This window comes from Hyaloscypha bicolor (assembly GCF_002865645.1).
Source record: "Hyaloscypha bicolor E unplaced genomic scaffold K444scaffold_135, whole genome shotgun sequence".
Classification (NCBI taxonomy): domain Eukaryota; kingdom Fungi; phylum Ascomycota; class Leotiomycetes; order Helotiales; family Hyaloscyphaceae; genus Hyaloscypha; species Hyaloscypha bicolor.
The window spans coordinates 316,696-344,688 of record NW_020194637.1 but is presented as its reverse complement, the minus strand read 5'-3'; the positions used below and the strand labels follow the sequence as shown (position 1 = coordinate 344,688).

The 27,993-nt window shown below is 47.3% G+C and overlaps 11 protein-coding genes across 11 annotated transcripts; 6 read left to right on the top strand and 5 right to left on the bottom strand.

Moving 5' to 3' along the window:
• Positions 1-59: 59 nt before the first annotated feature.
• On the bottom strand, positions 60-1,478 carry K444DRAFT_129140 (NAD(P)-binding protein). The gene is made up of 4 exons (XM_024870439.1): positions 1,251-1,478; positions 1,003-1,202; positions 460-953; positions 60-405 (listed from the first exon to the last, which is right to left on the bottom strand). The coding sequence occupies exons 1-4, from the start codon at positions 1,271-1,273 to the stop codon at positions 109-111; spliced, it is 1,014 nt and encodes a 337-aa protein (XP_024731323.1). The 5' UTR covers positions 1,274-1,478; the 3' UTR covers positions 60-108.
• Positions 1,479-2,405: 927 nt separating this feature from the next.
• On the bottom strand, positions 2,406-5,006 carry K444DRAFT_598015 (uncharacterized protein). The gene is made up of 8 exons (XM_024878513.1): positions 4,925-5,006; positions 4,761-4,840; positions 3,802-4,710; positions 3,543-3,742; positions 3,364-3,496; positions 3,085-3,312; positions 2,881-3,036; positions 2,406-2,834 (listed from the first exon to the last, which is right to left on the bottom strand). The coding sequence occupies exons 1-8, from the start codon at positions 4,982-4,984 to the stop codon at positions 2,489-2,491; spliced, it is 2,112 nt and encodes a 703-aa protein (XP_024731322.1). The 5' UTR covers positions 4,985-5,006; the 3' UTR covers positions 2,406-2,488.
• A 757-nt stretch (positions 5,007-5,763) lies between these two features.
• Positions 5,764-7,680, bottom strand: K444DRAFT_539721 (putative sugar transporter STL1; the record flags this gene model as incomplete). Its single annotated transcript, XM_024875656.1, has 8 exons — positions 5,764-5,916; positions 5,971-6,153; positions 6,212-6,540; positions 6,596-6,914; positions 6,974-7,135; positions 7,194-7,415; positions 7,466-7,543; positions 7,609-7,680. The coding sequence occupies 8 exons, from the start codon at positions 7,678-7,680 to the stop codon at positions 5,764-5,766; spliced, it is 1,518 nt and encodes a 505-aa protein (XP_024731321.1).
• A 639-nt stretch (positions 7,681-8,319) lies between these two features.
• Positions 8,320-10,224, top strand: K444DRAFT_539661 (FAD/NAD(P)-binding domain-containing protein; the record flags this gene model as incomplete). The annotated part of the gene is made up of 6 exons (XM_024875646.1): positions 8,320-8,415; positions 8,447-8,517; positions 8,571-8,665; positions 8,723-9,063; positions 9,115-9,695; positions 9,756-10,224. 6 exons carry the CDS (start codon positions 8,320-8,322, stop codon positions 10,222-10,224), a joined length of 1,653 nt encoding a protein of 550 aa, XP_024731320.1.
• A 180-nt stretch (positions 10,225-10,404) lies between these two features.
• K444DRAFT_618237 (aldo-keto reductase-like protein) lies at positions 10,405-11,527 on the bottom strand. The gene is made up of 3 exons (XM_024881275.1): positions 11,403-11,527; positions 11,291-11,348; positions 10,405-11,245 (listed from the first exon to the last, which is right to left on the bottom strand). Exons 1-3 carry the CDS (start codon positions 11,483-11,485, stop codon positions 10,511-10,513), a joined length of 876 nt encoding a protein of 291 aa, XP_024731319.1. The 5' UTR covers positions 11,486-11,527; the 3' UTR covers positions 10,405-10,510.
• An 882-nt stretch (positions 11,528-12,409) lies between these two features.
• On the top strand, positions 12,410-15,541 carry K444DRAFT_646260 (uncharacterized protein; the record flags this gene model as incomplete). The annotated part of the gene is made up of 5 exons (XM_024885181.1): positions 12,410-12,485; positions 12,550-12,888; positions 13,495-14,117; positions 14,154-15,134; positions 15,197-15,541. 5 exons carry the CDS (start codon positions 12,410-12,412, stop codon positions 15,539-15,541), a joined length of 2,364 nt encoding a protein of 787 aa, XP_024731318.1.
• A 1,319-nt stretch (positions 15,542-16,860) lies between these two features.
• K444DRAFT_539747 (uncharacterized protein) lies at positions 16,861-18,141 on the top strand (the record flags this gene model as incomplete). The annotated part of the gene is made up of 2 exons (XM_024875659.1): positions 16,861-17,267; positions 17,310-18,141. The coding sequence occupies 2 exons, from the start codon at positions 16,861-16,863 to the stop codon at positions 18,139-18,141; spliced, it is 1,239 nt and encodes a 412-aa protein (XP_024731317.1).
• Positions 18,142-18,477: 336 nt separating this feature from the next.
• On the top strand, positions 18,478-20,045 carry K444DRAFT_598009 (uncharacterized protein). Its single transcript, XM_024878512.1, has 2 exons — positions 18,478-19,685; positions 19,751-20,045. The coding sequence occupies exons 1-2, from the start codon at positions 18,600-18,602 to the stop codon at positions 19,955-19,957; spliced, it is 1,293 nt and encodes a 430-aa protein (XP_024731316.1). The 5' UTR covers positions 18,478-18,599; the 3' UTR covers positions 19,958-20,045.
• A 2,780-nt stretch (positions 20,046-22,825) lies between these two features.
• K444DRAFT_667487 (uncharacterized protein) lies at positions 22,826-23,398 on the top strand (the record flags this gene model as incomplete). The annotated part of the gene is made up of 1 exon (XM_024887304.1): positions 22,826-23,398. The coding sequence occupies one exon, from the start codon at positions 22,826-22,828 to the stop codon at positions 23,396-23,398; it is 573 nt and encodes a 190-aa protein (XP_024731315.1).
• Positions 23,399-23,743: 345 nt separating this feature from the next.
• On the bottom strand, positions 23,744-24,699 carry K444DRAFT_667486 (uncharacterized protein). The gene is made up of 3 exons (XM_024887303.1): positions 24,453-24,699; positions 24,124-24,379; positions 23,744-24,040 (listed from the first exon to the last, which is right to left on the bottom strand). Exons 1-2 carry the CDS (start codon positions 24,574-24,576, stop codon positions 24,135-24,137), a joined length of 369 nt encoding a protein of 122 aa, XP_024731314.1. The 5' UTR covers positions 24,577-24,699; the 3' UTR covers positions 23,744-24,040; positions 24,124-24,134.
• A 491-nt stretch (positions 24,700-25,190) lies between these two features.
• On the top strand, positions 25,191-27,860 carry K444DRAFT_667485 (uncharacterized protein). Its single transcript, XM_024887302.1, has 4 exons — positions 25,191-25,841; positions 25,916-26,122; positions 26,182-26,317; positions 26,389-27,860. Exons 1-4 carry the CDS (start codon positions 25,516-25,518, stop codon positions 27,727-27,729), a joined length of 2,010 nt encoding a protein of 669 aa, XP_024731313.1. The 5' UTR covers positions 25,191-25,515; the 3' UTR covers positions 27,730-27,860.
• The last annotated feature ends 133 nt before the right edge of the window (positions 27,861-27,993 follow it).

The window sequence follows — 27,993 nt, the reverse complement described above, 5'->3', positions numbered from 1 at the left end:
CAGGTTCATAGCCAAACCTCAAAACATCGTTTCTGTATAAATTGATCTTCCTTGAACCCTGACTTTCATGTCGAGTTGTCAACCGCTGAACTCACCATGACATTTTGCTTAAACCTTCAACTTCTCCGCAGCTACTTTACAGTCCTCAGGAAGAGCCTCCCAGAAACTCGGTCCATGTGGTCTCCAACCCAATTTCTTCGCTCTCGAAGATTCAGCTCTGCTATTAGAGCCCCATAGGTACAGGACTCGGCCAGGATCGCTTGGTAGCAAAGCCGCCAGTTGACTCTCATTCCAAGACACTGCTTTCGTTCCTTTGGGCAGCCAGCCCTGATGTTGACCCAGCTCATTGATCTTTTCGGCTGCGTTCTTCCACGGAATGCCATCCGAGACTGCAAAATAGAATCCCTTCGCCCTTGATCAGCATATTTCAGTAACGCCCACTTTTGAGCGCCCACAAACCTGTCTACCATAGTCCAATTCTTTCCGGCCTTCGAGTTGTTTCGCCAAAATCAGTAAGAAGAGATCCACTACATCATCGATATGTGTAACACCGCGGATGTTCTCTCCAGAACCTAGATAAAAGGATTCTTTGTGCTTGATAATTGCCTCAACATAATCCGGAACCAGAAATGTCGCCCGATTGCCAATGGTCGAACTCTGGCCGTATATATCAGGTGGACAGATAATCACAGTTTTCAGTTTCTCGTTGCTGGCATCCATAATCCACTGATCGATGACATGATGCTGCGCCGTCTCGGGGAGGTCGTAAATCTCGTTGATTTCTTTGACATCGTCCCATACATGCGGATTGTATTTTCCTTCCCACGTCTGCTCGCGCTCATCGGAGATACATCCAGTTCCGGTTAGGTGAATCAAGAAGCTTTCTTCTGTTCGCTTGTTCAGTCCGGAGAGAATGGCTTTGGCGCATCCCGGATGACTAATGTCACCAGTATCTATGGCCGAGTCAGCAAACCCGAAGCTGCAGGAATGGAGAGAGCCTACGAATTACAATGTCTGCTTCATGTGCTGCCTTTTCAATGATTCCGAAATCGTCAAATGAGCCCTTGACCCCTTCAACTGAGCTGTATTTGGCAGAAAATGCTGAAGAAGGACTGCGTAGAAGGGCTGTGATCTCAAGTTGGGGGTGTTTCTCGAGAAGCTTATTCAAGACGCTGCCACCGATGAAACCAGTTGCTCCCGTTCTGAATAATGTCAGCCCCGACACGGCAATTTAAGTGGAATAGACTGACATAAAGACCTTCTTGGCTGCCATTTTTAAGAAAATTCAATTGAAGTGATCTCAAGTTCGGGAGAGTGGGGATGGTGACAGAAGAGACTTCAAGAACCATTGAAGTTCTGCAATTATAAAACCAACGAACTGTGACCATTTGTCATCTGCTTTACTAGTGATTGGTCGTCTCCCAGTGTTAGAGTATGGAACATGGAAATGCGGCCATACATATGGAAAAGCGGGATTAAATTTCCGCTCAGTTCCCGATTGGTCCCCCAGGGTTCGGCACTCCATCGATGTCCTCAAATCGCAGAGACTTTCCCCCAATGACGTACTGCCTCCATACTCGCATTCTTGGAGAGCTCGGTGCAGTGGAGTGATTGAACCTCAAGGCTCATGGTGGTAAATTGAAGGAATTGTGTCAATTACTCGTACTGACCCGCATTATGAATTCAGCTGTCTTGAATGGAGTTTCCTCCAAAGAGTTGCTCGTTGGTACCATTCTGCTCCAAGAGACCTTGGCCGCCAAGTCCGGGAGGTGCAGCAAGGTCGCTGACCATCTCGCCCCCAAGGTCGGCCCAATTTAAAAAGTCCCAAGCATCGTAAATATCTCCACCATCTCTGGGTGCGTTCAGAGCCTGAGGCCCCAAGGCCAAGTCATTTGGTGGTACACGGAAAGTCTCAAAAGCCGATGGCATAAGAAACCGCGGAGGATTGAGCGGGTCGAATGCGACGTTGGAAGAGGGTCGACGTTTCTTGCGGAAGTCTTCGCCATCTGCGCTTCCACTCCGACTGTAGTTCAGGGCATTACTAGGTCTCTTGAAGCCCTGTGCTGTCCGAACAGCTGCGACCTTTTGCCACTCTCGCTTAACAAGGATAATGACTTCCAGTGCCCTCGTTGCATTTCCGTAAGTGTTGAAATTAGGGGCCTGAGGCCCCCAATAGGCTTAGTAAGCCCTGGAACCGAACGCCATGGGGCTGTGCACTAGCTTAATACCCTGTCCAGCTGGAATACCCTGTATAGCTGGAATACCCTGTACGGCTGGGATACCCTGTATAGCTGGAATACCCTGTACGGCTGGAATACCCTGTATAGCTGTAATCGGTTCAGCTGGCATAGGGATTTAGTACATGTGACTTAGGGGGTTCAGGGCTATATATACGGGCTACTTACCACTGTAGAACAGCAGTCAATTCAGTATCGTTTACTTGGTTTACATTGCAAGCACGTGACCCTAGCTTTATTACTTAGCTAGTTCAACAGTAAGTTTGCCCAATCTCTCCCAGCGATTGGCAGCAAAATTGCAAATCATCTAAGGCGGTCTGCGAATCGGCACCAGTGCAAGTGCATGCGTTGTAAATGTGAATGAGTGAGGCCGTGAAGATGAGGTGAACAATTTGGATGTTCGTATGTCGCAGTGAGTGTTGCTTCCGGAAGCATCTTAGTACTTCCACCATGCTGTGGGCTGCGGAGATGCAGTCTGACTTGACCCTTGCAACAGCTGCTCGATCCTCCATTGTGTTTAAGGACTGGGTTGCTCTCAAAAGATGGTGCGAGAAATATGGTCGAAATAAGAAGATGATCGCCGCATAAAATTGCATGCTGTTGTGATCAGCATTTGGAGGTGGGAAATGCAGGGTCCACCTACTGAAGTTGGAGCACATGAGGAATATATGTCCTGTCTGTATTTGACAGATCTACACGTAACTCGGGCGATAGGTTATCCATCCACAATGAGAGCTCCTTCTGGGTAGTCGAGAGAAATTTTGCGAGTTCATCAATGCCGATTTTACGACCAGAGTACCTAACTTCGTCAACGTGATTCTCCATTTCCGACTCCAGAAGAACTCACAATGTGCGGTTAATACGTCGCATGAACCCGCAAAGAGTGATGTTCGCGTCTGTACATGCTTCCAGCGGATCCAAGAGACCTTCAGGAGGTACCGTTGATTGTCCATTGTTGATTGGATAAGGTTTCCACAACTTCCTTCTCACGGCGTCTAATTCCTTGAGTGGGCGAGACACCGAGATATCTCTAATGCTAATTCCCCAAGGCCGGCCAACATAGAGACTCCACATACTGCAAACAGTTAACAGGGAACATTGCCACCAAAGACCTTAGAGGACAAACTTATCGTGTATGAAGACCCCCCAGAACGTAGTGCGTCTCACATCCATATCTCGCTGACTTAGCATTCCACTTCTGTACTGGTCGTTCAAGTCTAAATGCAGCCCTAAGTCTGCGCTTAGTCGTACAGCCATTCCTAAAGTGTTAGCCGCCGGTGACCCTTTCTAGCCTAAATTGTTTACCGCTATACAACCAGCCTCTTGCATCTCGGGTGAACGCAGCTTCTGAAGCACTCATAATCACAAGAGCTTGTACAGTGGCGACGTTGGGACTATCCATCTCGATATCCAGCAGAGCTTTCGCTCGGGATGAGAAGAATTCGGGGGCTGGTTCTGGCACATCAAGTCTCTCCCCTGCTGCCAGATTGGCTCCAATTGCGCAGCTACAAAACTTCATCAGTACTCGGCATAGATTGAGGAGGTTTCTTCTCAGCACACTAACATGGCGTTATTTAGCGTCTCTGAATAATAAGGGGTATTCTTGTTCCCCGCGATCCACTTCTGCTTCTCCAAGAAGAATATTTCTTCATCTACGACGTGGATAGCTGGGTCTTCCCAAGAAAAGTACAAATGTGCAAGATGCATTTCGACAGCCAGTGGTATCTTTTGATCTAAACCGGCACGTCTCAGAACCTCATTTCCTTCAATCGCCACGTGCTGGATCGTTGATCTCGAAAGAGATTGAAGTCCATTGTGGTAGAGGTGCAGATTGGAAGTAGGTCCGTAGTAACGCAATTGACCATCTTCAGCAATTTGTAGAGAGCCCATACGCGCTGCCAGGGAGTTGGTGATGTTGTCCCGGGATGCCGTGCCACCCCTGAATTCGCCTGTATCTGGGATGTATGACGTTAATCGAGGACTTGGTGGAGAGTCTGCATTCAGGGGCAAGGTAAGGTCAGGGCTGGCGTTTCTAGGCTCTGCAGTTAAGGCATCAAAGCTGCTACCCGACTGGAAATAATTAAGGGAGATTGCTTCCAGATCAGAAGCCGGCATGGATGTGCCCGCAAAAGCATCACTCGGAATGAGAGAACTTTCGTTGATTGATCGCTCACGAAGGACCTCGTCATTGTCTTGCGTAACATTAGAAGCCCAATCGCTCGAAAACTGCACTTCATCCGGCGGATTAGAAGCTGCCTGAGAGAATGATGAAGATTGTTGGTGTTGTGTCTCTTCCGTAGTTTCCCGCACACTGGACCTCCTGGCATTATCTTGAGAGTTCTCTTGGTTCTCATGATTTCGGGTTGTTGTCGGAGCCGGTGGAGGTGGCAGTTCAATGTTGTTGGCTTTGAGAGCTTCCTCTAATTGCACCAATCTGTTCTTGAGGGCATTCGATGCCCTCTTTGCTGAAGTTCTTGGTCTCGGTCAGCTGAATTCCGTCGTATGCCACTTCGATTGCCTTGCCTTCTATTATCGTCTTCCGCATTATAAAGACATTTTTGACTCAGCATAGCACAGTTCGAGCAAGTCGATTGACCGTCGCACTGTCAAGAATTGATTTAGTGACATTCATGTGGGAGAGTATATGGCCCCAAAGTTGGGGGCTGAGGCATCCCGGTGCCGCTGACCTTGATTTTTCTCCGCCGGCAGTGCAAACATGCGGTCGTAACATGTTTCTTCCCCTCCATTACGCGACTTGCAGTGAGCGGCATGAGGTGCAGAATTGGGTCGGTAACCGTTCAAGCGTTGACCAAAGATAAGGTAACTTTTAGAAAGTTTGGCGACGTGAAGGTAGATTAGTTCAACCTTGGAAGTGGAAATGGGGTAGGATTTGACCCCGCATGCCAAGATCCCCGAACTTTGGACAGGGTGCCCGCCCCGTCTCCAATTTCATGGGAGCATGCATCCGTATCCTCTCCAATCCCTCCTTGCTATCGGTACTTACCGACAGTCTACAACCAATTGAATTCATAAGAAAGGTGCGGGTCGTGACCGGAGGAGTTTGGGCTCTCACGATTACGAGAGCACACGAAATTTGGATGCTGCGGGATCGGTTCTCGGTTACTTCGTACTCAGTATTGCCGGGAAACAACTTGGAAAATTCAAGGCGTTTCAAAAAGTCGTCAACGGTAAAAAAAAAATGTAATAGAAGTTTAAATGGCATATAATTGTCATACTCCTTCTTCGTCTGAGTATTGGTAAAATAATTGGCGAAGTATTTGGAAGTGTTCGGAATATTATAACGCGGTTTGCAAATAAGCAAAATGCTCCTTTACAGTGCAGGATACGAAACGCCTTGAAGAACAGTTTCCACGTGGATCTGTCTCTCCGTCACCGCGGCTTTGGACTAATTTCTCCAGTCTGTAACTTTCCCCGACCACAGAAAAAACAGCCAACAAAAAATGCACTCAAGGTATGGTACGGTACATGATGTGCTTCTTGTGTTCTGCCACACTTTTGACGGACTCTAGTTCTTCCCCACAATCTTCTCCTCCAAATGGGATGTATTGCTTCCGTCACTCTCAATAATCTTTTCATCTGCACCCGCCCCGTGGTGATAGCCATCATAGCCAGGCGCTGCAAACAGCGCATCAATTTCTTCGAGGGACTTTCCTGCCGTCTAGTGAAATCATCAGTCAGATATGCTGGTGGCTGGTGCGAGGATGATTTTTACCTCTGGGCACATGAAATATACGAAGGGAATAACACCGAAGCAAGCAATAATCTGCCAGATCCAGATTTTCCATCCAGTTCTGTCAACACCAATTCCACCCGCAAAGACTGTGATGAACGAGAAAAGCCATTCACCCAGTGACCCAGCAGCCCCACCAATATGTCGATATCGTAGAGGGGCAATCTGCAGGTCGGTACGTGTTAGTATTGACACAGTTGATTATTCTTATGAAGCAACTAACCTCTGGTCCGTATAGCCAAGGGCATCCAACCCAGCCGTATCCGTAGAACAGATTGTATAGGATGACGAATGCAACTGCAGTCCATTGGGTTGCGGGTGTCTGATTCGGTAACCCAATCATGATGGTAAATATCATAATGGAAACACCGCAGCCAAAGGCTGTCCAGAGCATGATTTGCCGTCTTCCAAACCTTTCAATAGTTCCTGGTGTGAAATATGTCCCGATTGCGAAAATGGTGTTCATCACAGCAGCGAGGAGCTGGGACAAAAAGGGCGACAGACCAATGTTTGCAAATATTCGAGTGCTGTAGTAGACCAGCATATTGATTCCTGTAAATCTTTAGCTAAGGCTGTCTGGGAGGGAGAAGTCAGTCAGGACACAAACCCATCATCTGCTGAATACTGAGAATGAGAAACGAAATACGGATCCGTCGGCCAACTCGCAGCTCAGTGTTATCCCAGACGAGACTCCAGAGAATGAGTTTGTTCTCATTCTCAGCTTCCATTTGGATGGAAGACAAAATTTCCTTTCTTTGCTTCTGCACACTTTCGCCATCGATGCCTTTATCATGAAGCAACATGAGGACTAAATCACCCTCTTCGATCCTGTCTCTGGCATAGTACCAGCGTGGTGTGTCTGGAAGAAACCAGAGAAGAGCAAAGGAGATGATAGCAAAGACAGCCTGGAATGCAATGGGGAAGCGCTTTGTTCGATGTCAGCAGCGTGTCTTCGTAGTGGGAGTAGTTGGCGAAGGATTCTTACCCAAGAGATCTGATGCTGAGTCCGAGTGAACCCAAAGTCAATCCAGTAAGCAATTGCAATTCCAGTGATTAGCCATGCGCATTGAATAGCAACTTCCGGTCCACGCTGTTCTTTCATGATGCCCATTTCCGCCATGTAGGTTGGCACGGTGCTGGAGATGAACTTTCTAACTGTTAGAATAACCATCGAGCAGGTCAGGAATTATGAAGATGGAACTTACTCCAATTCCGAAACCGCAAATAACTCTCCCGACAATAATATGTGGCATTGACATGGCTGAGGCCTGAATTGCTGACCCAACAATTACACACATGTCACCGATTAAGATACAGCCCCGTCTGCCAAAGGGCATGCCGATAAAGATGACCAAGGCTGAGATGACAGTCGCGGCTAAAACATAGGATGAAGCTACCATGGGGATATCGTAGACACCTGTTGGATTCTTAAGTGTGTTAGCCAGCTACTTCGTTGAGATCTTTCAGATAAACTTACTCCGATTGCGTCGAGAAAGGGCTTGGTGTTTTGAACACCTCCAAGAACGCCGGCGTCGTAGCCATAGAGCGCAAATGCCTAATTTCGGTAGTCAACTCAGCCCCCATTCATGCAAGACAGTCAAGATAGTACAGGACACTTACGAGAGCGCAACTGATTGACATCATACGATATGATGTCTTGCTTCCAAACCGGGCTTTGGTGAATTTCGCCATGTTGATTTGGTGACGATGTAGCAGGCGAAGAGGAGATCGAAAAGTAAATTGAAAACTGGGAGACTCCTCAATACTATGAAGAGGGTACTATAGCAGAGCAAGCGGCAATGTTAGGGATTTCGCTTCGGTTATCTAGTCCATTCGGCGAAATCTGGGGAATTAGAGATGTCGAGAATCTGGGGAATCCGGGAAACCCGTTGTTGTGGATGAAACCCCCAGAGTGGGGATAGTCCCCATGGCCAAGCTCCTCTTTCTTCAGCCAAGGCAGTTTGCCGTCATACAGGTACGAATTTTTCGTGAAGGATGACCGTCAGTGAAGTCGTAGGCGGGCATGAATTGACGGAAGTTGGAAGTTTGGTCAGCGGGATTGCGGGATTGCGGAAATACATCTCGCTTAACCCGTTCAGGAGTAATTTGAAAGCCACATCCCGCACTCCAGTATTCCCGTCCTGTGGTTAACGGTAATCTGATTAGACCTGGTGTATGCTCAGAAATTTGCGAATGCCTCACGTTGGGGCAAGGGATCCCTTACATTGTTGTTCCGATTCAGTTCTAAGCCGTGGGCTTTGAACACAGGGCGTGGTTTCCAGACTTGATGATACGGCGCAAAACACCGCAATAGTTCCTGGTTTTTAAACTATGTCGGGCCCAAAGGCCATTGTCGTGGGTGCTGGGGTGGCCGGTATTGCCATGGGGCATACGCTCAAGTGGAAGCTTGGGTACAGCAATTTTGAGGTATGTCATATCGCAATTGCATCACACAAAGCTAAGTGGTCAGATATACGAGAAACGCGAAGGTCTTGGGGGAACATGGAGAGCAAATACTTATCCAGGCTGGTTTGTAGCAAATCCCTAAGCAACGTTCTCTCTAACTGTTAATATATATCTAGTGGGTCCGACGTCCCCATCCATCTCTATTCGTTCAGCTTCAATCTGAATCCCGATTGGTCACAAGAGCTGGCAGAGCAGGAAGAAATTCTACAGTGTCAGTAGATAGGATTTTCTGGACCCCAAATTCACACCACAGCTGATAGTCTTGTAGATATTGAGGACACCGCTAACAAATTCGATCTTCGCCAGCACATCAGGTTCAGATGCGAATGCTTAGGTGCCAAATGGTCCTTGGAACGACAAGAATGGGAAGTGTCGTTCCTTGATCTTGGGACCAAGCAAAGATTTAAAAAGCACTGCGCAATCTTAATAACTGCTGTAGGTGGTTTCTCTCAACCGAGAGACGTGTGTTTTCCGGGACTGGATGGATACAGAGGCAAGGTATTCCACACTGCTGAATGGGATCACACTTTCGATTACCGGGACAAACGAATCGCTGTGATTGGAAACGGTTGCAGCGCTGCTCAAGTTGTGCCATCAATTGCACCAAGCGTCCGGAAGCTGACCCAGTAGGTAAATAAATAATGAATTTGTTATAACTAGGCTGATTTGGATTGTGGATATGCCCGGAGCCCTCAATGGTACCACGAAAGACCAAATCACCATTTCACTAAATTCGAGAAGCTTTGTTTCCGTTACGTCCCATTTTGGCAGAGATACCACAGACTGAAGGTCTTCCTCGCCACCGATCAACTGTCATCAGTATACGGGCCAGAACCGAAGCAAGTCAAGCAGCGGATTGCTGTGGAGAACAAGGCGAAAAATTATATCTATCGAGAGACGCCACAAGAGTACCACGATTTCATTGTGCCCGAATTTCCACTCGGATGCAAAAGAAGAATATTTGACCCAGGGTATCTTGCATCACTGCACCGTTCCAATGTGGATTTATTACCGGAGGGAATTCGGGAGATCACTAAAACTGGAATCGTCAGTCAGACAGGCAAGAGTGAGGATTTTGATGCCATCATACTGGCAACTGGTTTCAAAGTGCAGGCATTTCTGACACCCATGGAGATCGTGGGCAAGACAGGTGAGAGCATCTCAACGCAGTGGGGAAAGAAGAATGGCGCGCAGGCATATATGGGAACCTTTGTACACAACTGTCCTAACTTCAGCATCCTGTAAGTTTGTTAATGCTGATAAAACTAAAATATAGAATGCTAATATATCACGACCTGTAGTTTTGGGCCCAACACCTTTCCAGCATTCAACTCAGTTATTTTCTCTATTGAAGTTCAGGTTGAATACGTCGCGAAAACACTAATTTCACCAATCCTCGACCGCTACGCAGATGTCGTTGAAGTAAATGCAGAAACGGAAGAGAAATTCATCCAGAATCTCGATGGAATTCTGGAGCACACTGTTTTTTCTGCAGGGTGCTCTAACTGGTACATCAACAGCGCTGGGCGAAACTCGGCTTCATGGCCTGGACTGGCTTTTACCTTCTGGAAAGCTGCGTTTTTTCCAAGGTGGAGAGACTTCGAAATGAGCGGGGGTTCACGAACTTGGCTCCTTCATAAGGTTTTGAGGAGTTTAAGTACTACGCCCGTCTGGGTTTGGCTTACCCTCTTTTCACTTGCATTGGCGGTGCTGGTAAACCAATCAACACCACAGAGAAATGGGAAGTTTAAAGGGATATTACGCCACTAGTTGCAGATAGAAGAGAAAAAATTTGTACACAAGCCCCGTTCAGTTGATAGTTATCCTCAAGTATTCCCTCTAACTTTAGGTCTGGTGGGTGGGTACTTTGCTTGTGCACACAATGAACTAGGTTCTTACCACCTAAAAAAAAAATGAAAATGTAGAGGATTGAATGTACGTAAACCAAAGAGCAGACTTGGTCATCGCTGACACTATACTTTGAGAACGACGGAGGTCAGGAAAAGTATATGCACCCTCAAGGGGGTCTAATTACACAACCTTTCACTTGGAGTCTCTAGTCTTCCAACGCGGCCACTGTCGGATCCCAAGCACAAGGCTCATAGACATCCAACTCCAGCGCCTTCATATCCTTCACATCGAGCTCAAAATCGTACACATCCGCATTCTCCACAATCCGTGCAGGCGTCACGCTCTTCGGCAGAGGCACAAATCCCTTCTGCAAGCTCCACCTTATCAGAACTTGCGCGCCCGTCTTCCCGTGCTTCTTAACCAATGAGAGCAAAGCCGGATCATCCATCCTCTTCCCCCTCACAATTGGACAATAAGCCTGCACGACCACCCTTCTTTTCTCACACCACTCCACGATATCCCGTCTCGGCAGCCACGGATGCACCTCCCACTGCCCGACATCGATCTTGCCGCCCTTCCGCTCACCGCCGCACTCTTTCTCTAGTTCCTTGATGTACACCTCCAATTCATCCAAATGGGTGACGCCGTAGTTAGAAACGCCAATACTGCGCACCTTTCCCGCTTCCTTCGCCTCGACGAGCGCTTTCCATGCTCCTTTTCGTGCCTCTCTGCCCCCGTAGGGAGCATGGAGGAGCATCAAGTCGATGTAGCCGAGACCGGTAAGCTTGAGAGAGGCGTCGATTTGGGCGGAAGCACTCTCATAGGACAACTTCCTGGGAGGGACTTTGGAGGTGAAGAATATTTGAGAGCGAGGGATGGAGCTCTTCTTGGCTGCTGCAGCGGAAGGCTCTTCGTTCCGGTAGGCGGCTGCGGAATCGACCTGAGGGTGTTAGAGGTGGCAAGTGACTTGGGACGTGAAACTTGCATGTCTGTAGCCAGTCTCGAAGGCTTTCGTCACTACTTCTTCGCAGATGTTGGTTGGTCTGCATTTTGTTTTAGTATCGAGAGGAAAATTGGCGGGAATTTCTTTATCATACGTTTGGTAGACCCCATAACCAAGCATAGGAATCTCATATCCCGAATTCATACGCAAGGTTGATTTTATCGTAAGTTTCGACATTGTTCTGGCAAAACAAATCATAAATGATTGCTGAAGTGAAAATCAAACCCAAGAGAAATGATATTGATGGGAAGACGAGGAGGGCAATATAGAGCTCGGCACGGAGATAAGAAACCATTTAACTCCAACGGATATCGGGTAATGGTGGGTCTACCTTTGGCGCCATTGACATCATCGATACGATTCATGGAAGATAAAATAGCTGTGCCCACAAGGAAAACCGATAAAGGGTTCCCAGGTACAGCCTTTGCACTTTCTCTGATGATTTTATAGGAGGGAGGTTATAAGCAGTTATTTTCGTTTAGAGTGTATTGTGACTCCAATTTACCCCGTCAGCTTACTCAACTCAACATAGTTACAGCCTAAGCAACCCCCTGCGGCAACAAAGCCTATCAAACTGTTGGCTGTTTTGACTTTTCGGTTTGAACCCTTTTGCGTTCAATTCAACCTTCGTTCTTCGGTAAAGCATTGATCAGGTTCAACGTAATCTTACATCCCATGTTTAAACAGTCCAACTTAATTCTTTTTAAAGATCCAAATGCGAACAGTTTCCAATACATCTTTTCAGCTTCCTCACAAACCCACCAATAATCCGCTCATCCATGTCTTTCAGCTCCATAAACTCCCAATGCAGGTGCGTTTGATTTTTAGTAGCCCGATTGGCAGACTAACGTTGGGGGCTCTTAATTCGCCAAGCTTGCTTCCAGCGACGTTTCTTAAACGAGAAATGAGGTACGATTACAACGAATCAACACCTTAAGTTGACTGCGCTGTACAAGGCGGTCTGCAATTCAATTAAGCAACAGCGCCACTGACACAGTGACGCATCGGCTGCGCCTCCATCGATGTTACTCTATTTCTTCGCTTTATGAAAGGCCTGAGGGAGCGCGTCGGCCTCGACGACATTCGCAAAGGGCAGTCGAAATGTCAGACGATCTTGATACCAGCCAAATCGAAAATTGGCGATCAATTATCACGCTTATCATTTTTGCCTTGACCAGTGAGTAGTGCCGAGGAGACCAGGGTTGATCATGTCCCTAGAACTGACTCCTCTGACTCTCCAGATATCGTTGTACTTTTTCCATTTGATGTTCCAGTATACATCCCTAGACCACTTTCGGATGCTGCCATATACACCTTAAGTGCTGTTCGATTCATATCACCACAGCAGGACCGCTCTGATTATGGCTCCAGGGCTGGCGAGAATAACCTAGTCAAACCCTTCTTGCGGCTCGACCTCCCTATGAACTACGTTACGGCACCTCTAATAGCAGATCTTTTTCTCCTTGCCATCTCGGCGATTGGCCGACAGGAAGTGTACAATGGCACGATCGGGGCCGATAACATTACACCATTCGATATTATACTTGTCTTTCTCTCGCTGGGATACATCGCCAACCAGTGTGTCAAATGAGTAGAGTAGAGTAGAGTAGTGGGTCCTACTCATACTCTACTCAGCCAAAATATGTCCTACTTATACTCTACTCAATACTCATTGAGTATATACTTAAGTGACTTAAGTAGTGAGTCACGTGCAAGCACATATCCTTATAAGGGAGTCCCCCGACTTATTTATTAGCTTTAAATTTACTTTAAAAGGTTATATTATATCTAAGAGTAAGTAGAAGTCAAAATAATCCCCATGTATTTCTTTTCTCTTTGATTTATTATTTAGAAGTCACATATATAAAATAACACGTGATTACTATATAAATTTTTACTAGTATAATAAGTAGTATTAGAGGAATTTTAAGTAGTACAAAAGATAATAAAGGTAGAGAAAGATAATAAAGAAAAGAATTAAATAGTATTTATAACATAAAAAGAGATATTTAATAAAATAAACCACGTGATGAGTAGTTAAACTACTTAAGTAGTCTACTCTACTCTACTTAAGCTTAGTCATAGAGGGGCTACTTATACTCTACTCAATACTCAATGAGTATATACTTAAGTAACTTAAGTAGTTTGAGTATTCCTTTGACACACTGTCGCCAACTCTCTGGAAGCATCCGGTCTAATTAAATACTTAGTATTTAAAGTGCTCCAAAGGGCAGGATCGGTTGGGCATCGATTATACGCATATCTCTATCCTTGTTTCTTTGGCATAGGCATTTTTATTGGAAACGACCCCATTATGGTATTGTTCCTGTCATACATGAACCGGATAGCGTCCAACATTGTACATCCAAGAGCATGGATACATACCCAGTTCGCCGTAGCTAATATTGCTACCGCACTCCTTGTCACTTCTAATCCGGCCAACCTTGTACTCGCCGGAGCTTTCAATATCAAGTTCGTTACTTACACCGCCAACATGGTACTCCCCGTTCTTGCTATGGCCATACTACTGCTTCCTATCTTGTTGTATATCGTTTTTGCGGACGAATCGCTGATCCCTCTTTCGATTAAGCTACATGAGATCCCTTATGAAGCGAGAGCTAAGCCCCCCCGAAATGTCAATCTCCCCGTTCCCAGAATAAGAGTCGGTGAACTTGAAGACCATCTCGATGAATCCAAGGGGACACTTTCCATGGAAGAAATTCTAAATCCTTATCTAGATAAAAGAAGTGCAGCGTTCGGAGCCATCGTCATGGTCTCGACAGTTATTATCCTTCTGGTTCTTAACGCTGTTTACTTAACCCGCGGTGGACATTCCGATTACTAGGTGGCATTGCCAGCTGCATTCGTCATGTTCTTCTGGGACCTTGCATTTGGATGGTATCACCGGCTTGAAACCCGTGAGATCGCTCGTAAGGCATTACACGAGTCTGAGCTTGCTCGAGCTGAACGTACTCGAGCAGAACGAGTGGTCAGAGAGATGGAGGAAGAGGAGAGAGCTGGCCTAAAGCTCAAAGACGAACAGTGTATCTCTTCTCTAGAGCCCGCCAGTTCGGCACCGGGTCAATTTCAGAGCCAAAACGGCGCAATTAGTGGTCACGATAACATTGGGGACACAGACGAGATCACACAAGTGATTGGCAGTACTAATACGTCTTCGACTTTTCCAACGTTACTGCCAAGCGCTACTCAAGCGCCTCCCGCTTCCGAGAAGGCGAACTGCCTGACTCTTGTAATAAACTATCGACTTGAACCTTTTAGTATAATGCGGGGAGACCAACCGCAGAACGATCGAGAACCAAGGAGTCAGATAACTGAGCTGGAGAATAAGCGTACATTGGCTACCTCAGACCTTCAAAATGGACCGCCGCAGGAACTGCCAGACACACTATCGAGCGGGGCGAAGGAGATGCAGCAGGTTTTGGGCCACACGGACTCTATCTATTCATCACAACGCCGTCCAGTAATAAAATCGAGCCGAGGGGGCGAGAAGAAGAGCGATCTGGACGCTGAGAATAATTTCACTGAGGATCAGCCCAGGAATGATCGGCATCGGCCAACGCTCACCTCACTGGTTGCAGATGCGTATCTTTGGTCCCAGATGACCTTCCCTACTGCTACTGTTGCATTAGCGAACCTCCCTTTTGCACTTGTGCCCTTTGCATTCTCTATGTTTGTCCTCGTACAAGCTTTAGTCCATAAGGGTTGGGTTCCCGTCTTTGCTCACGGATGGGACCATTGGGTAAACAAAACAGGGACTGTTGGTAGCATTTTTGGCATGGGTCTCCTGTCTACAATTCTGTGCAACGTGAGTTTCTATATCTAGACCAATTATTGAAGGTCACTGGCTAACCTGCTACAACCGTGTAGTTTGCAGGCACAAATATTGGTGCCAGCATTCCGCTATCCTGCGTCGTCCAAGCGTGGCAAGAAATCCACCAAAAGAACGGAATCCCTATCAGCGACAGAACGTTCTGGGCAACAGTATATAGCATGGCGCTTGGTGTGAACTACGGGGCCTTTAGTCTGACCTTCGGTGCATCGCTGACTGGCATTATGTGGCGTGATGTGCTTGCTAAGCAAGGGATCTGGGTCCGACGTCTTGATTTTGCGCGAGTGAATCTTCCTATTATTGTCTTCGCAATGGCAATCAGTTCTGCTGTTCTTGTTGCCGAGGTATATATTGTTAGGGACACCTCTCCTTACAATTCCTAAAGACTGGCTATAAGGTTCATCTCATTATCTGCCGAGTCGACGGCGGTTACCCTATTCTACGGCATAGTGATAAAGTAGTGGCTCAAGATGCGGAAGCAAGAAAGCTACATTATTCACGTACGAGGATCTTTAACTCAGTTGACGCTGAAGATGTAGGCCGCTGTTTCTATCTGTCTTTCTGGTGTCAAAAGAACAAGCCACTGCTTCTTTACCCCTATTAAAAGTCTGATAAATCATATTTTTCTTCTACATGAGACAGTTGTGGGTTGTTCTCTCTTCAGCGAGGATGTCTTTTTCAACAATAGAATTAAACTTCTCACTGCCAGAAAAGCGGTCTTTTGCGTGAGACATTTCTCTGGGCTCCTATCTGTTACACTAAGAGCAATATAGAATAAAAATGATATTATTAATATTTAACTAGGCCTAATTAAGTAAGATAACAATAGAGTAAAGAAAGAAAGAAGCCTGTTTTGGGTAACAAAATATCAATACTCCGAAGTACCTGGTCCACCGAAACATTCAAAAATGGCATCTGCCCGATTGTAGATCCGTTAGTGACACAGAATCCAATTCCAGGGGAGTTCCCTCCTGTATTCAAAGTTGCTAAGTAACAATTAATAAAGGCATGACCCAAACTAGTCCCACGTGAGAAAGTTGCTGGGATCAGGAGAAATGGACAAAATTTGTGAACGCACCAGGCACTTGTTGTTTCAATTTTCAGCAAATTCTAATTAAGTTCAGGTTTTCAGGTGGTGAACTCGAGTTAGCGAAGTGGCTGTTTAGAGTGTCTAGGAAACATGTTGTGGTTGGGCGAGGTTTGAGCAAACCAAGCCGCCTCAATCCAGCACGAGACCACTTATATTTCTGTGCAACAGCCTTCATGTCTTGTGTAAAAGCCACCACCGCGCGTCGCCCCACCCTTTTGTTGAATGGTTGGGTTTCGTGGCTGAATATGAGTCAAGGCACATGAATGTCCTTCTGCTGCTGCCATTCACCAGACTATATATTGTCCTTGCTCATCTGACCATTTGCTACTCTCGCTTCCATACTTTCCACCTCCTTCCCGCCGTCTTCTCGCCGAAGCAGCTTTTACTATAAATATTACTCTCTGCAGACAAGTCAGCCTGTTTTTTTTCGACAACATGTCCTCTCCTCAACTCAAGCCTCTCATTCTCCTTTGCGATGGCACCTGGTGTGGTCGCGAGACTTCCACAGAGACTAATATCTACGAGCTGGCAAAAATGATTGGAATCGACTTCAAGACGCAAGCTGATAACGACAAGGATGATGTCCATTTCATCTCTCAATCGAATCCAGCTATGAAAGGGAAAAAAGGTCGCTACATCCACGGTGTTGGACTGGGGAGCACATTCTTGGACTATGTCTTCAATGGCATAACAGCCCAAGACATCGCAGAACAATGTATCGGTGCGTACAGATACATTGTAGACAATTACGTGGGTGGAGAATATGAGATCTGGATGTTTGGTCTCAGTCGTGGAGCATACACTATCCGTTGCGTGGCCGGAATGATTAACAATTGTGGTATTATCAAACGCGACAACCTCTCTGAGACCGAGATAGACCTTCTTTGCCGAGAGGTATACAGGATCTACCGTTCGAGATACAAGATTGATGAGCCCGACTCCGCGCAATCGAAAGCTTTTCGAAAAGGTGTCTCCTGGCCTCAAATCGGGGATGACGATGACGATGAGGCATCAGTTGTGTCCACCACTAATAATTCTGCAAATGAGCAGAAGGTCACCAGAGAGCCTATCCGATTCATGGGTCTATTCGACACAGTCGGTTCCCTCGGTATGCCCTCGTTCACCGGTGGTGTAGGGTTGGAATGGCCCGGCTTCTACGACCAGAACGTTTCATCCGTCGTCGAGCATGTTTATCAAGCCACTTCTCTGCATGATCGGATGTATGTGTTCGAGCCTTGTCTTGCTGGGCGTGACTCGACGAAGAGGAAGTGGGGGGATAGACAGAAGTGGAATATCCACCAGAAGTGGTTCCCGGGAACACACTACGATCTTGGACGCCAGCGCTTCAAATTCTTTCGAGATGGCGTCGGTGTCTCGTTAGCGGAAAGCTTACTTGCAAAAATTGGACTCGTAAGCAAGGTCATTGAACCCAATCACGTCCTCGCCGACCTCGTTTTGAAGTGGATGCTAGAATCCATCAAGAGGCACGACGCCAATTCCCTGGTCATAGAGAGTTTCGAAAAGAGGGATATTATAGACAGAATCCTCTCTAACGACAGAAAAATCGGGGATGGGGACGTGTACAATCATATTGTCGAGTACGCACCACTGGGGAAGCTTGGACTGGAGGTTTGGAGAAATCTTCCGGGAGTGGGAAGCCATGTCAACGCCATCTACGAGCTATTGTTCGCACTTAGGGACAGACATATTCCAGAGCATGATGCGGATGTGTATGATTACCGAGCACCAGATCCGGAAATTTCGGGTAGAATGTCAATACAGGAGCTTGCAGGTATTCCTAACACAACGGGAATCAAAGTGGAGGATGAGAGGAAGAGATACCCCAGTAGAACCTATGATACCTGGGATTTGAAGAGGAGGCTCCGTCTGTAGGTGTATGATAGGGATATCTTCCAGGGTTGTCCACGATTTTTTTTTTCTGCAGCTTGATATCAATTACAACCAAGAAAGGCATTTCTTTCCCGTTTCCACTCAACCACTTACTTCAGTAAATCCCCGCGAGGATCAGAGATAGCAGAGGCAGAATCCCCAGATGTGATGTGACGACTGTGGCGTACACCAATAGCGTTTTAGAAACAATGCTGCGGGGTAATTTCCTGTGTAACGAGGCTGGGTATTGTAATTGGTGGGTAGTCTAGGCAACGATGAAATAGCAAGCTTTTAAAACCTCCCCTGACACCAAGTTCTGTCGCCAAGCATCTGCGTCAACTCAACTCCTAGTGTATGATGACTTGTTGAGAGGCAAGGTTCGCCACACGCAAGAGTAACTCCTTCACAGCCCAACATTCTGATGGTCTTTATTAGAGGAGTTCAGTCGCCCCTCTCTCTCGATGTCTGTCCAAATTCAACTCGACGACAACAAGAGCTCGTACACAAATCTTGACTTCATTAACGGGCGCATAGTGTTGAGCCTTGGCCATGACGAAAGTGTATCTGCAGTCGTGGTCAAGCTAGAAGGAGAGAGCAAGTCGGCCATTGAAAGGGCACAAGGAACGGGTCGTTATCCGAGCAGCGCACTAGTAACCAAAAATGATCAACGGGCTGGGTTTCAACGGCAAGGGGTGGCAACGGAGAAGCACAAGATTTTATATGAAGTCAGTCAAGTATTTCCAAACCAAAATTCGACTGCAGGAGGTGGAAAGACGACAGATCCTGTTTATACCTTGAGAGCTGGCCAGCACGAATACCCCTTCAAGTTCAAAATCCCACTTGAGAACGGCTGTTCGCACTTGCCATCTCGTGAAAATCGTCCGAACTACGACCCGGGAGCTTTTTGGGAAGAAGAAGGGCGACCACATCTACCATATCGGCATGTCAAAAGAGTACTGCCACCATCCCTAGCGGGCTTAGGTATTCAAGCGGAAATCAGATACTACATCAAAGTCACTGTCCACCGCCCCTCGAGATTTAAGGGAAACAAAAGATCTGAACACCCTTTCAGATTCATCCCTTTGGATCCACCCAAAATCCTCACTTCCTCCAAGGAGGTCTATGCTCGCAGGCCATACATATTCCAGGCCGGCCCACGAGGGGAAGTTGATGCCCGCTTGCCGAGTCCGGCAGTTCTGACTTGGGACCAGAACATCCCGCTGCGGATAATATTGCGGAAGTCAGATGAGAATGAGGAACAGTTATACCTGGCATTCCTGCAGCTCCGGCTATTTGATTTTACAGAGATTCGGGCTAGCGATGTAGTACGAGTAAAGACAAATGCTCGGACAATCTTAAGTCTAGATGGTCTAGCTATACCCATCTGGGCTCCATCGGAAATGGATACAATGTTGGACTCTACGCTTTGGGATCGCCTTCTACTACCTAGCACTGTGGAACCTTCATTTGAGACTTGTAATTTGAGACGGACATATGATTTGGAAGTAGGAGTTGGATTAGGGTACCGAGGCACACAGAATGCACAAGTATGTCTTAAACTCACCAGTTGCGTTTTTCTTATGAGACATACTTCTGACAATAAATTAACCAGGCACAAACTGTATTCGTCCCTCTCCGATTTCAAATTGAGATCTTCTCAGGTACAGCTGCATCTTTCTCTTCTGGGGATGCCCAATCCGATGCCCCCTTGCCACCAACATATGACTTTTCTTCCGAGCCAGAAAATAATGCCACAGAGGAGGTTGACCCAGATGAGCTTCCGGGATATGAGGATGCAACGAGAAGTAATACTTCGTAATGCTAGTGTTCCATGCTCTGCAAGGGAAGAAGCGGACGTAGCAGATTTGAATGGCAAGAATGGGGAATGAAGAAAAACCCAAAGTTGCAACTAATTTTCAACCCTGTCATTTGACTGAGAATTCCCCCCCCCCCCCCCCCCCCCCCCCCAGGCCTCTGACGGTTGCTCCAAAAATACAATTGGAACGCCGACTACGAGTTGGATGTCCAGTTCAGCGGTTTCTTGTAGTGACTAGGAGTTTCTCAAAATATATGTTTTGAAGCTGGAATTTCATAATGACTTAGGGAACAGGAGAATGCCTCTCCCATTAATTCTCTCCTGATGCCTTGAGTTGCTCGATCTCTGACTACGAAAACTAAATACCACCATCAGCCTTCTCCGCCTCCTTCTCTATAGAACCATCTGCTGGCACGCCCTCAATTGTTGTTTCACCAGAGCCCGCAAAGCTGCGCTCCAGCCCGAGACCCTTTGGAAGAAGAGCTTATTGATGGTGATGTGGGGTAATGACCGCAAGTGGATATCCAATAAAGAAGCTCATTTGAAACATTTTATAATCTGCGCCGTGAGTGTGCTTGGTACCCATCATACTATGTAGAAATCCAGCTATGGCAAAAATGGGACATTATTATTTAGCATTCATGAGATTGGCAGTTTTGGTGACTTACGTGGCGAAGGGGGGATGCAAATGCAACAGGTGGCAACGGATCTGAAGTTCCAGCTATGGAAATACCAGTAGATACCCTCTTCTCAGTAGAGATCTGGGATCTTCCATTTCATTCGTCGGACGATCAGATAAGCGGTGTCCATGGATAGCTATGTTGACCGCGGCAAAGACTGCAAGAAAAGAATTGGCAGTGAGCGTCGTCTTCCATTGAGATTGGGAACTTCCAGGCCAACACGGAGAAGACTTGTATGAATATGGCGGTCTGGGGTAGGAATCTTCACGGAGGGGGATGGATGACCTGGGCGTTAATTCTTTAACCACTTGACTATTAATTTATTAAACCTTTAATCAAAAATTCAAAGTTAAAGAAGAAAAGGAGAGAAACATGACCAAAAAGACGTAATTTCTCTAATTTTTAAACTTATAGTAAGCTAGAGGTTGGCAAAGCACTACTAAAGGACGAAGCAATCCCCTGCTCCTTTACTCTCTAGCTTAGCATTTTCAATACATGAGATTCTCTGAACTTTGAGTCCCGACCATTGCATTGATTCCGCCATCACATTATGAAGAATTATATAAATTAAATAGATGTTATCTTAAATAATTATTACTCATATTATAAACTATTAAATTAAAAACTACCCTGTAAATTTTTTAAATTTTTTTTAATTCTTTTAAAAATTATAATATTTCTTATACCACTGCCTCGCCGCAGGGCGGCCGCGTTTGGTTAAAATAAATGAGAGATCGCAATAATCGTGCGTCAAGACTTGCACTATTGCCCCTGTGTCCCTGCGGGTTAGCGAGCGATACGGTCACTTTTTTTCCCTAACAAAAAAAAACTAGTATTTTTAATAACTTCGCAACGTAATACAAGATCTTGAAAAAAAAGTTTATATAGAGGTACGCCTGATAATTGCACAATTTTTGGCTTCTTTCAATTTTTGAATTTTGTGAAATTGTGGAAGTTATTGCAAAATGACCGTATCGCTGAAACGCATTAAACCCGCAGGGATGTAGGGGCTTTGGTGCAAGTCCTGACGCACGATTAACGACTCGTGCCCCTTCCCAAAGTTCCGAAAAACAGAGGATAGGGCGGGATGTCAGCCTACGCCTTCATCATATTTCCACAGCTACATCAATGTCTACTCCTACCCTACACCCAGTTTATTGCATTGTCTACCTCTCGCAGGCAGAGTCAAAGGCCGTGCTGCCTCTCCGCCTCCTGCGCCTTCCTCAGATCATGGTCTTGTCGTTAGTTCGAAGATGGCTCAAACTCTCCTGACCGGCAGTCGGAGCAGCGGCATTGACCAGAGTTTCGAAGTTCTCGTCGAAGTTCCCGTCAGTGGCTCGCCGCCCGCACCGTTGGCCGCCCGACCATCATCTCCACATTCCATCTCTGGCTCCGGCTTGCAAGCTGCCTCAACTCACAATCAACACCGCTTTTAATCATTCTTCCGAGTCAAATTTGGGAGGAGGCTCTTTGGCGTCATGCATTCCACCTGATCATCGCACACCGTTAGTTGACGTTTCATCGGCTGGATGTGCAATCTGCAAACCCACAAGCGGTCGTCAAATGAAGACTCTCACTGCGTGAATTCTGCTGCTTCTGCAAATTTCACCTTGAGACGAGGGGACTTTGGGGGACGCACCTCGCAATCGTTGAAAAAATTTGGCTGAGCGCGCATGGTTGGGTATAAGAGGTCCAATCATTTCTCGAAGAACTTCGATGTCATCGTCTTCACGTCAACCTTCCTGTCATCTTCTACGGCAAGCACCTCACCACCCCTGTACGTGTACTGTACTGCTTGGCGACTCGATTGACACAATCGTGCTCGCCCGGGACCGAAAGTTTCGCGCAGGGTCGTAGTATCACGTGCTACACGATCCGACAACAACTTCGCAGGATAACTAGATATTTGAGTTAAATGTTTAACAGATAACCCAAACTTTTTGTTCTGAAGGTGGAAATTTTTTTTTCTTCGCAGGCACCGAAAATCGTGAGGGAAAATGTGCCTGGATGAGGTGGTGGCGGATATCGTAGCACGTGATCCCAGTCACAATATTTTATGCAAATGCACAATCCGAAAACAATGCTTACAATTGATCCACTAGACCGATACGAAAAGCCTAGTCTCGTATTTGACGATCGTCAATGATTAAGTTGAGATGAGTCATAAAATCATCGAGAGGTCGTCTCAATAATGACCTTGGGCGGCCCTCGAGATTCCAAGTTCATGCGCGGAGTTTCTACACTGCAGCCCAACTTGCACCCTAAAGCGGGTCGCTTGATGAACCGATTAACAGTTTCAATAAGCTTATTCAAGCTTCCACCAGTTTTCTGCATGATGCTCATTTCATTCGTGGCGCCTGCAGACCATCTCTCCCTCCCCTCCCCAGTTCTCTCATTCAGTCATCGAAGACTTGGAGCACGCACCCCCAGCTTCGAAGGCCAGCGCGCATCGCCCGCGTGCGCTTTCAGCACGACAGCGATGACGCAGAATATCAAACAGGGACCCAATTATTGCGAAATACAGCAACGGGTCGCGGTGCGTGTCCCTTGGGGTGCCTACCCATCGCGGACATTGAACCCCAAAGAAAACATTGATGATCGCGAAGCAGGGCAGGAGTGTGCTAATATGCCGCACGATGAGGCGCCAAGTGGCGAAGACGTTGGGCGGGGAAGTTCCCCGGCTCAGCCACAGGAGCTAGATTGGACAGAATTCCAGAATTCATGCGCACGCTCTAGGCATATTTCGCTCAGTGATCAGGCCTAGAGCTAAGAAGTAGGTTCTAGATTGTGATTCCCGCTCCTCTGCAGAAGTTCGCAGAAGATCGTGGTCTGATGCAACGTCATGGAGGAGAGGAGAGCAGAGCATATGCAAGTTGCCTTCGATCTCGCGCGTGCGAAAATCCGCTGAACTTGGGGGCCGTGACTCATGGCTTTGCTTCTGGCTTTCAATGGCTGTTCGGTTCAAAATCACTGGAGAGCAAACGGATTCGCGCTAGAGACGCCGTGTTATGTGCAATTGATAACACACAGGAGGGAAATGGAGGGAAATGGTGATGTTGGGAGCGATAAGATTTCAATTCGATAGCTTACACACAACTGACCAGAGGGACTGATATTGTGGACAACGCATTTTTTTTAATTGAACTTTCTTAGCGAATCTATCTATTGTCCAGTGCGATCCTCCCCATTGCGCAAGCAACCCTATTAATCCCAAAGAAATGGAAGCAAGCAAAACAAGCAAGCAAAGCAGAGGGATTAGGGGAGCTCAAGTGCATTCTCTACAACGTCCAAAATCCTCCCAAATAAATCAAATTCTTTACGGGGCGGCTCGACGAGGTGGTCGTGGGGCGTTCATTCGCTGTCAGAGGCGGCGCGCGGGGCATAGTTTGTTTGTAGTTTTCAAATTCTAGCAGGGCAGCACATCCATTAGCAGCGAAAATAAGTTAAGGAGCCAGCCAGATCGCTGCGATCAAGTAAATAATTAAATACCTTTCTGAGTTTTACCTCGTGCTTGATTCACTCTTTATCTCGTATTTATAACTTGCTCCTTCTGCAGTCCGCTGCTCATAACTCTGTTCAAATTTGTTAATCTTATTGGCCCTCTCCTTAAGTCTCCGTACGAGGTTTCGAATTTGGCGCCGCTGTCTCTGTCTTTCTGCACGTTGTCGGCGCTGGCGGTCCTGACGATTCTGGCGGGCCCTCTGGCGGTTCTTGCCCCGCTTAGATACTTTAACTTGATTGTGGACTGGAGATGTGTCAGATTGGGGATCTCGCAACAGAACAGAGTGAGCGTTCGGGTCGTGAAAAAGAAGACTTACTGGTTACGTTTCCGTACACGATCACTGTTGGGGCCATCGTGGCGTTATTCTGGAAGTTACTCGGGAAGTTGTTCTGGAGGTTGTTCTGGAAGTTACTCTGATACTGCGCCATGGTTGGGTTCATATTGCCGTTGAATTGGCTCTTTGTAAATAAATTATTTGGGAGTTGTGTAGTGGGTGGGATCTGGTGATGCGGATAATAATCAATTGATGCGGATAATACCTTCGAAGTTGAAGAGGCCTTGGCTGTAAATTTATAGTATACTAAAACTCTTGGCACCTAACGATCACATGAATGAGCATGGGATCGCATGAATGAGAAAGCGGCAAATAGTCAAAGCGCAAGCGCTATGGTGCGTCATTGTAGCAGATATAGCAGGCATAAGGCACACTGGGCCACAATGACATGTGATTCTGCTGTATCCAGGGCGCGTTGAACAGGGGCAACAGGCGCGACTTTGACGTTAAGATGCGATTTCTCCGCGTTATCTCGCGTTATCTCGCGTTACCTGGGACGAAAAGAGTGCTCTCAACGCAACAGCATTCTCGAGAGCACGCAGAGTGCGCCGATATAAGTTTCATGTTTTTGGACCGCTGGGAGACTGCTAGTTGCCCCGAAATACTTCTTTGCGTAGAAAGCAGCGCTCTAGGGCTAGGACTGCGCCAACCAGGGGCTGAGCTCAGATGGATTTGGACACCGACCTAGACTGGCCTCCTAGACACAAAACCTGCGCCGCGCCCGCTTCTAGCTCGACAACCTTGTATGTACACTTCAGTCTCTCAGGTCGGCCGACACGCAGCGCGCATAATCGAGGGAAATAAGTAGGCAGCAGCATCTGCCCAAGAAAGCAAGGTTCCTGGGCGGCGAAAAGGAAAGAGATCTTTTGTGGCGCTCATACTCGAGGGATTTAACAACGTCATCTAACCTGCCTTACCCACCGAGGACTGGACTGTCATCAACGAGCAGCTCTGCACTCTACACCACGGCCATTGCACCGCCATCTCTACACCACGGCCTCTCTCTCATCTCGCCATATCTGATCTGATCTGTCGCCGCCCGCCCATGGCTTCGACTCCTCGCCCAACTACTTCGCTCAGCAAAGTGCCTTCTGTCAAACGGCTGTCCGAGCTTTTAGGCATTCAGCACGCTTCGCTAAAAGACTCGACGGTGTTCATGGATGCGACCCACGCTTTCAGGAAGTCGTGCAAAACGATCGGTGGCTCTCTCGTCGCCACGCTCGTTGACTGGAACCTTCCATCGGTGCAGACAGATCTCAGGACTGCCGCAGTGAAGTTCTTAGACGATAATGGCAACGGTGAGCGCTTTTGGAACCCCACCAGACCTTGGGCCCAACCGTCCGATTTACACTATCCCAAGGACAGAGACAGGTAAGACTGCCAGCACCCACCCAACCTTTCTCGCCTCAAAGTCGCTCGCTTATAATGCTTATTCTATATTGCAGGATTATCGACCTTCTCGTGCAACTCTTCTGGAAACAAAATCGATACCTTAACAACAACTCTCGCTACAATGGCAAATCAACGGATTCTCGTTCTCGCGGCGGTTCGACTGATCAATCGACGCCTGCACGCGAGAGTCACGAGAAGTGTGCTACCTCTCCCTCGACCACATCCCTTCCAGGCCAAAACAGGAAGAATGAGAACAAGATGTTAGTGTCGTTCTCGTCCGCCGTATTCGCAGCAGCGAAAACTAATCATAGCATTCTAGGCCCGCAGCGCCCACAAGGCCAACGGAAGTCGCGACGGCATCTCCAGTAATCGCCGAAGGCGCGGAACGGCGAGGGGATGCAGCCACCCACGGTCCTCATGAGGTTGATCATATGTGCGACGTCCCTGACAGCTCGGTAAGTTTGCAATCAACGTCAACATACACTTTCCAATTATCTTCTACGCTCGCCCGCTTACATGCAGCCAGGATGACCAAGACGCGCCAACACGAGCCTTTCCATCTGCTCAGACAGGCAAACATTCTCGAGATGAGCGACCAGATGATGAGAATGAAGCACGAAAAAGAAAAAAGCACCAAACAGAAGAGTCGCCACGAAGAACTGAACGAAAACGGCAATCTCGCTCCCTGGCCGATGTAGTGCCGCCGGAGGTAGTGGATATGCTTCTCGATATGGAAGACGCTGAGGCTGAGATTGGCCCCCCAAGTCCTTTGTCAGGTGTGTCAAAGAAACAGCAGTCAGACTCGACAGTCTGTCTACAACTAGGCCCGAATATTTCCGCTTCGGGAGGACTCGCACATGCTATATCAGACCAGAGTGATTCGCCCAATGGTCCATTTGCTGCACCGACAGCCCCGATGATCTCAACCCAACGGCCCACGGCACCGCAGCCATCTCTGTCGACAGATCAACCTGCTCCATCTATGAAGGATGTCCCCCTGGAGATGCCGCATTCAGATCGACTTCAAAAATCCAAGACACTGCCACCCAATCCCACTGCAGGCATTCAATCTGCAACTTCTCATACCAAGATTAAGAAAGCTGTGAGAGGTAAGCCGGCTTCTTCGAGTCTAGAACAGGACAATGTGGCCTCTTCAACTGGACGCCAACCGAAATCAACTCCCACCTCGCCACCGTTTCCAAGGAAGGCAGCATCAGTTTCATCAAACGACGATAACGACGTGGTACCTCTGAGCTTCGCAAGAGAGCATTCCGGATTATCGTTGCAAGGCGGTTCACTCTCAACGAATGATGCTTACAGCGGACCGCCAGGCAAGCCTCCGACACCTTCCTTGCAGTCAACGACTGCTTCAAATACAGCAAGAGAGCCGCTTCCCACTAAAATGCAGCATGCAACCCCAGAACCACCAGTAGTCCCGCAAGCCTTGTCTCAACCCAGTACCCCGGTCCCTCGCCCGAGGATCCAAATCCCCTTCTGGATCATCACCCGGGAACCGCTTTACACGGAAGAACTCTGGAACGAAGGAAAATTCCAGGGGCTCCTCCTCGCCGAGTTCCTCGATGGGATCGCAAAGGTGACCCAGCGGGGCCAGCACATCGAAAAGGTAAAGCTCACGCTGCGGACCCCCTTCTCCAACACGATCTTGACGGTCCACGGCGATGCCGAGGATGCCTGGACCACGGCCAAAGCTGCGTTTGCTGAAAAGCTGAAGGGGTCGCGGGCGGAAGCGAGGGCGAGGAGAGTTGATGATGGTGGAGGGTATAAAATCTTGATTGAGCCTTTCTATGAGCAAGTCATCACGCCGGCCGGTGGTGCGGAAGCCGACGATGATGTGTTTGATTATTAATCTATGTTTTAAATATATGAAATATACCGAATTAGGACTGCCTTTTAGTAGAACTGATACATTAAATAGAGCTCGGGTTTAATACAGATTCTAGAAATATTTCAGATTAAAAATTTAATAATAAAATTCAGCTTTATATAAATCGAGTAGTTACTCGTCGGCAATTCCTCACTTTGCTGGGGGAAATTCACATATTCTCTATATTTCTTCTTATAACAGGTTAATAGAGAGCCACAATATTTTAACAAATTTTATAAATTAAAA

Excerpts from the sequence above, each read along its gene's own strand:
- K444DRAFT_129140 (XM_024870439.1), bottom strand. The coding sequence starts at position 1,273 with ATGGCAGCCAAGAAGGTCTTTAT. Across the intron at positions 954-1,002 it reads TGAAGCAGACATTGTAATTC|ATACTGGTGACATTAGTCAT; the intron begins GTAGGCTCTCTC and ends ACTCGGCCATAG. Across the intron at positions 406-459 it reads AATTGGACTATGGTAGACAG|GGATTCTATTTTGCAGTCTC; the intron begins GTTTGTGGGCGC and ends TCAAGGGCGAAG.
- K444DRAFT_598015 (XM_024878513.1), bottom strand. The coding sequence starts at position 4,984 with ATGGAGGGGAAGAAACATGTTACGACCGCATGTTTGCACTGCCGGCGG. Across the intron at positions 4,711-4,760 it reads GCGGAAGACGATAATAGAAG|AACTTCAGCAAAGAGGGCAT; the intron begins GCAAGGCAATCG and ends ACCGAGACCAAG. Across the intron at positions 3,743-3,801 it reads GAGACGCTAAATAACGCCAT|CTGCGCAATTGGAGCCAATC; the intron begins GTTAGTGTGCTG and ends GAAGTTTTGTAG.
- K444DRAFT_618237 (XM_024881275.1), bottom strand. The coding sequence starts at position 11,485 with ATGTCGAAACTTACGATAAAATCAACCTTGCGTATGAATTCGGGATAT. Across the intron at positions 11,349-11,402 it reads GGTTATGGGGTCTACCAAAC|ACCAACCAACATCTGCGAAG; the intron begins GTATGATAAAGA and ends AACAAAATGCAG. Across the intron at positions 11,246-11,290 it reads TCGAGACTGGCTACAGACAT|GTCGATTCCGCAGCCGCCTA; the intron begins GCAAGTTTCACG and ends TAACACCCTCAG.
- K444DRAFT_598009 (XM_024878512.1), top strand. The coding sequence starts at position 18,600 with ATGTCTGTCCAAATTCAACTCGACGACAACAAGAGCTCGTACACAAAT. Across the intron at positions 19,686-19,750 it reads GAGGCACACAGAATGCACAA|GCACAAACTGTATTCGTCCC; the intron begins GTATGTCTTAAA and ends TAAATTAACCAG.
- K444DRAFT_667486 (XM_024887303.1), bottom strand. The coding sequence starts at position 24,576 with ATGAACCCAACCATGGCGCAGTATCAGAGTAACTTCCAGAACAACCTC. Across the intron at positions 24,380-24,452 it reads CGTGTACGGAAACGTAACCA|TCCACAATCAAGTTAAAGTA; the intron begins GTAAGTCTTCTT and ends ACACATCTCCAG.
- K444DRAFT_667485 (XM_024887302.1), top strand. The coding sequence starts at position 25,516 with ATGGCTTCGACTCCTCGCCCAACTACTTCGCTCAGCAAAGTGCCTTCT. Across the intron at positions 25,842-25,915 it reads TATCCCAAGGACAGAGACAG|GATTATCGACCTTCTCGTGC; the intron begins GTAAGACTGCCA and ends TCTATATTGCAG. Across the intron at positions 26,318-26,388 it reads GCGACGTCCCTGACAGCTCG|GATGACCAAGACGCGCCAAC; the intron begins GTAAGTTTGCAA and ends ACATGCAGCCAG.